Genomic DNA, 6,334 nt, shown 5'->3' with positions numbered 1-6,334 from the left:
AAAAACCCAGCCAACATCCAGGCAATATTGCACCCCTCATATCCAGCCCATATGTGGGGCGGATATGGGAACGCCCAGACACATCCTCCATGTCAGATACGACAAAGTCAGACCCATACCAAATCCCTCCAAATTGACCAAGTCTACCCAATCAACCACCATGCTCCCATACTCGTCCTCCCTTTACCGCCCCCGACATGGCTCTCCTCCACCCTCGATTCACCTATGTGCCTTCGTCCTCGTCCATCGTCCTAGATGTTGATTCCCACCCCCATCCCCCACCGCCATGGAGGATAGCTCGGCGGAGTCCACGGGAGTCTCGGTCATTGCGACCAACCCGGAGACTATCGCTGTGGAGGGAGGGGCGTGCCCGACAGCGCTTCTGCGAAGCTATGGAGAAGGAGGCCTTCAACATGGACTTGGTCGCGCCCGATCCGTCTGCGAGAAGGTACCCACCCTCGGTTGCGCTCTCGCAATGGCCGAACATCCCCAATGCCTGGAAGCATGAGGAAGCGGTCGTCTCTCTATGTATGAATTGTGGTATATTTTGGTTCGTTGAATTTAGTGCTGAACTATATGATCCAGTGCGTGTCCTTACATGAAAACAAGGTTGGAATTTGAAAGGTGTGACCGGCGGGGCGGACAAATGAGGGGACTTGCGGCACTACGTGCGCGCAGACGTTTAGGATGTCGGATTTGCCCAATATAGTTATAGATGTTCATAAATCTGGTCATTTTTCACAAAAAAAAAGCTTAACTCAAACACCAGGGGAGGGGGCACTATACCGTGCCAGAGGGAGCATGAGCTCCCTTTTTTTGTTCGAGTAGGTATGTGCCCGTGCGTTGCCATGGAGGCCAAATATTTTATAATGCAATAAGATAACCATATGGGACAAGTCTTGATGCAAAACATATACATAAAATAAGATTATATGTTTTGTTTATAAAGCATAGATTTTATGTCATTGCTTAAACTGATAAATAGATATATGCCCGCGAGTCCGTGATGATCTGCTTTATTGGATTACCAAAGATAAAGATTGACCATTTTTATTTGCTCACAAACAGTGAATTTGTTGCTATTTATTGGGTTATAAAAAATGTCTGATCGGTACCAAGTTTTATCATACAAAATAATTCATTTACGAACCATGAATTTATTGCTATTCAATATTTGTTATTGCGTTGCCAAAGAAGTCTGACCGATTCCAGCTTTATCATAGGAAATAATTTATCTATGGACCATGAATTTATTGCTATACCAAACATTGATATGATTTGTTGGGTTATCAAATATTGGTTTGATGAAACTAGAAAGGGGTGGAAAACCAAGAAAAATTGGCGAAAGGTGGGAGGACGGATGAAGAGGTGGTGTGAAGAAAAAATAACAAAAGATTAAATCTTACGTTCTTTTTAACCATATAACAAGTAGTATAATAATATACTCCCTTCATTTCTAAATATAAGCCCTTTTCGAAATTTCAAAACGGACTACATCTAGATGTATATGTATAAAAAGGAGGAGACCATTTCTTGGTCTGGATATACCCCTATGCTGTGCTGATCCGTATCCACATAAGCGGAACCGCCGTCAGACGTCAGGGCTGACGCCTTCCCCAATTGGCCTTTCCTGAACCAGCTCTATCTGCTGGCCTAGCTTCACTGTACGCCCTCCTCTAGATCTTCATCATCATAATGGTAATATTCCATCGATGGCCATCCATTGCCATTTCTATGCTACATCATACCAACACCGCAAGCAACCCTCAAGTGCAAACGTGTATGCTCCAAAATGGACCAAGCAACCAATTTCCTGAGATCCACCACCTCCATCTCCCTCCCTAGATCATCATCATGAAACAAAATGCTCCATCCATGGCCCATACATTGCTATTTCTATGCTAGTACATCATATTCTTTACCACACCACTGCAAACAAACATCCCATCCCAACAAAGGAAATGCACAACAGATCCCACCAAGGAAACATGCATCCCCTTTCAAAGACACCGTAAACCCACACACAAGATAGAAACAGACATCACATATCTGGCTGGCTAGCTTCACCATGTGTGTATGGACAAACAGACAGACAGACAGACAAAGAGTTTGCCTCATTTTCATACCATCATAAATTTTCTAGTTACATACACCGACAGATTGATACTCAAACCCAGACAGAACCCACACCAGGTTTTGACTGACAGACAATCTAGATAGAAACCATACATAACAGTCACAGAACAAGACGCGGCCCAGACCCGCTCTGGGGTCTCTGGGCACCCTAGGTACACACACTGTCATTGACATTGCATTTGACTCTCATCCAGCAACACCAGGCACACGCAATTGCTTCGTTTCTCTTTCTCTCTTTTTTTTACACGGGGATGGACGGATCGGTCAGTCTAGTCTCTGCCTTCCTCCTCGTCGCGCTTGGCGTGGTGCACGGTCCAGTAGGCCTGCGCTGCCAGCACGCGGTCCAGGAGGTCCTGCGGCGGGATCGCCCTCCCCCGCCGGAGCTGCGGGGGGATGCTCGCTGTGTGCACCAGGTTTTTCCACTTGTCCTGGTTCAGCAAAAAAGACGTCTCAGCACGGGGCTTAGGAACTGATAACACAGGGGTTTTGTGTTATACTATCACGCTATGATCTGATAGAGGAGTAAAATCCAGTGCTTCATTCACACTGGCAGAAAGATACGCATGGCAAACAAGTAGCTAGTTACAGGGGAGCATCAAGCGGCGAGGTAATTAGCTGTGGAATGGAGCAGTGCCAGGATCAAAAGATGGTGATGGCCAGCGACTCTGAGGTTTTTCCACTGAGCCGTTTTCAAGGGATTACCTTGAGGTCGACATAGGTCCTCTCCTCGTTGTCGCAAAACGCATGGTTCTTGACGTTTTTCCACCTGGAAGGAAAAAGATAAAGATGGGTCACATGAGACGAAATGATGTGATCTGCACTGATACTGTGATGTAAGAACTATCCTGGGCACAAACCTGCCGAAACCAAGCAGCTCCACAGCTTCCACCAGCAACTCCACCTCAGCAACCGAGAAGGGCCTGCGCTTACGCCTTTGCCCGAAGTCCCTCTGCCTTGACCTGGGAACAACTGGCACGATGGCCAGCGCGTCTGGGTTTGAAGTCCCATAGGGGACGATCGCTTGGCAGATTTCTGACCTGACTTGCGCAGCCCCTTCATAGGGATAATCACCCAGAGTGCAGCTTATAAAAGGCTGTTCAAACTTTATCCTGGAAAATGGTGGCGTATAGGAAATCCTTAGATGAGCATAAACATCAGAGATCAAGCAAAATGATATTTCGAAACATCTGCAAAGCATCTTGGTAATGTTTTTCTTCTTTCTGATCAGTAAACCTAATGGAAATCTCCAGTATAATAGTGTGAGAAGAGGTGGCTTTATCCTTTATGGGTAACTTACTTCGACAACGGATTCACAACAGATGGACCAGCGGAGTCCATCTCTTCAGGTGCTAGTCCTGAAGGACGAGAATCTTGCTTAGCTTCACATTCCAGTGTGAAGCCTATGCTATCTGGTTTTGCCCCGTGGCAAATCCCAGCCTGATGAAGTGTCTTATTGTCATCTTGAATGATCTTCCCTTGAAGTAGCACACTGACACTGAGGCTGCCTTCAATTTTACTAGTAACAGCATCCATTACAATTCTCTGAAGACGAAATTGAAAGCATGTTATCCATAAGAAGGTAACAGCAACAGATATTTTAAGTGCAAAGCAATTATGGTAATACATCAAGACAGAAAAATGCCACTAAATTTTTCCATGTTGTATAGATCAAAATTATTGCTAAAATGCATCATCCTTTTAGTATACAACAATATTTTAGATTGCTGGAATTTTAAAAACCAGTCAGCTAGATATCAGCGGTAATGTATTCTTAATTCTGTAATGCAACACCAACGTGGAACAGGGAATGCCAGATCTGCTCACTGGTTTTCCACAAACAACTATTGGAGATAATGTTACTGATAATAGATTACTGACAGCAAAGAATAAAGAGAATATCCTGCTAGACACATTGAATGTATGGTTGCTAATAAGTCAATAATTATTTTATACAATTTGATGCACATATAGTGTTTTACCTTCAATGAACCAACTGTTGCATTTTCAGGGACCTCAATTGATAGCTCAGGAATGTTGAAAGACTTGATGATGAACTTGACTGGAAATAAACGAAAACAATAGTAAGTCATCGTGTCAAAGAATCACGTAATGGTTCCATGTATGTAAATACTACAGAATATCCAGGATTACCATTACAGCCCTCAGAAGCACATGGCTTTCTTTGACTGGACTCAGAAGCACAAGTTGGATCCTGACCTCCCCTGGAGCATGATGTCCCACTGGCTGGAAATGGCAACCAGCATTTTACTTTAGGAAGTATACCAAAACAAGAAGTGAGGCTATCCAATACTGTGCATCAAATGCTAATCTGTACCAACTGTGTAAAATGTTACAATTGAATAATAGTAAGCAATTTGTGCCCTTTAAATACCAGGCAAAATGGCAATACAAGTATGCTACTCCCTCCGATCCAAAATAAGTGTTGTGGTTTTGGTTCAAAATGGCAAATTGAACCAAAACCACAAAACTTATTTTGGATCGGAGGGAGTACATACTTTCAGTTAGGACCCCTTCATCAGATGGCTGTGCAGAGTAGCATTCAACTACTTTTTTTGTCTTGAGCATTCGTTGCATCTGCGCCCTTCGACGTGTAGCGGATATCTTCTTTCCACAGAACTTGCTACCTTTAAATAAAAGAACACTATTCAGCACAATTCCAGCTATAACTAGAGGAAATGATATATAGTTTTTTTAGCTGAACCTGTAAGTGGTTGATTTTCATTTCCTCCACAGCTCCACAGTTTCCATAAGAAACGAATCTTTCTCTTGCTACTTTTATATCATTTTTCCCATATCATGGTAAATGATATAGAATAGCAAAAGAAATATCATTCTTTTTATGGAAACTACGGAACTGTGGAGGACATAAAGATCAACTCCAAATACCTTTATTGGGCAGCTCTCCACACATCTTATTACGAGCTGCCTTCCTCATCCTGGTGGACAACAATCTCCTTGTTCTACAGTCACCTTTATATGACAAATAACCACCCTTGCTTCCTGAGGTGCTTGGAAGCACACACCTGGTGGATTTTTCATCATTATCTATATCTGCAGCATGCTGCACTTGAACCGGATAGAATGGAGAAGCCTTATGGCCATTGTCATGGCCACCCAAGTGCACTCCTGAGCTACTCTCAGAATTAAGCACAGAAGGTTTGATATCCAGATCCATGGTGTCAACCAAACCATGCAGAGCTGCGGCATTGCCATCTACCAGACTTCCGATTATTGCAGGTGTGGCTTGATGCACTTGTTTAACGTCTGCTGATGTCGGGAAACAAGGATGGCATACTCCAATAGTTCCATACTCTGGAATTGTGCCAAGACCACAATCCAACAGAGATGGTTTTGTACAACTAACCAATGAGCCCTCAGCAAACACATCTGGCTTCTTTTCTATCAGTGGCTCTGCTGCTGCATCAGCAATGTTTTGGGTCAATAAGTTGTCCGCATCTGCCTTTTCTATTAGTGACCCCTCTACTGTATCAGCAACATTCTGGGTCGATAAGTCCTCTGTCTTGCGTATGCTAGTTTGTCCAAGAGAGGCACAGATACCATCACAGCCCACTGTATATCCTCTGGAGCAATCATTCTCCAATGCTGTGCTATTGAGCTGCGGGGCTTCATCAAATTGTTCTGATTTAACAGCTATCCTGTCTGAATTATGACTTGCTTCCGCTCCATCTTGGTCGCTTTCGGTGGAATAATCATCCTCATCTGAGGACAAGGATTCTGCAACTGTGGCGAGCAGATCAAGAGCATACATCTGCTTTTTCTTTAACCTCGCGGAGCGCTTCACCTGGAATGATTACAATTGGGCATCAATACAGACCGAAAATGCATTTCCAAGAAAGTTTAATGCAGAATCAAATATGTATAAGAGCCTGTCACAAAAGAAAAGCTGTGTACCGGAGCCAGAGTCGTGTCCCGTGGCTTGCGAGGTCGCCGGACGACGGATCCTCCCTCGGACTTCTTCCGGAACACCATTTCTTGGCCTGAAATGGAGAACAGAGCGCTCACCGAGCAGCCAGGGGCGGATCTCCGGAAATTGGGCAGGTCGGTGGGGTTTATCCAATCGTAGGACGAAATCGAACAAGCAAAGCCCGTACCTTTGGAGCCCAATGGGCAAAGACTGCCGGCGGGACGGAGGGGGGCGGGAGCGGCGGAGCGCGCG

General features: G+C 44.5%; 1 protein-coding gene across 1 annotated transcript; it reads right to left on the bottom strand.

The window, feature by feature from the left end:
- Positions 1–2,095: 2,095 nt before the first annotated feature.
- LOC125530906 (telomere-binding protein 1-like) lies at positions 2,096–6,326 on the bottom strand. The gene is made up of 10 exons (XM_048695322.1): positions 6,270–6,326; positions 6,070–6,155; positions 5,044–5,959; positions 4,653–4,781; positions 4,288–4,380; positions 4,116–4,195; positions 3,434–3,678; positions 2,994–3,245; positions 2,839–2,902; positions 2,096–2,564 (listed from the first exon to the last, which is right to left on the bottom strand). The coding sequence occupies exons 2-10, from the start codon at positions 6,145–6,147 to the stop codon at positions 2,406–2,408; spliced, it is 2,016 nt and encodes a 671-aa protein (XP_048551279.1). The 5' UTR covers positions 6,148–6,155; positions 6,270–6,326; the 3' UTR covers positions 2,096–2,405.
- Between the last annotated feature and the right edge of the window lie 8 nt (positions 6,327–6,334).

This window comes from Triticum urartu, unplaced genomic scaffold (genome assembly GCF_003073215.2).
Source record: "Triticum urartu cultivar G1812 unplaced genomic scaffold, Tu2.1 TuUngrouped_contig_6647, whole genome shotgun sequence".
NCBI lineage: Eukaryota > Viridiplantae > Streptophyta > Magnoliopsida > Poales > Poaceae > Triticum > Triticum urartu.
The sequence above is the reverse complement of the archived record's forward strand: the minus strand, read 5'-3'. Positions and strand labels throughout refer to the sequence as shown.

Coding starts and splice junctions, on each gene's coding strand:
- LOC125530906 (XM_048695322.1), bottom strand. CDS start 6,147: ATGGTGTTCCGGAAGAAGTCCGAGGGAGGATCCGTCGTCCGGCGACCT. Junction 5,960..6,069: donor GGGACACGACTCTGGCTCCG/GTACACAGCTTT, acceptor TAATCATTCCAG/GTGAAGCGCTCCGCGAGGTT. Junction 3,246..3,433: donor GTTGTGAATCCGTTGTCGAA/GTAAGTTACCCA, acceptor ACCATTTTCCAG/GATAAAGTTTGAACAGCCTT.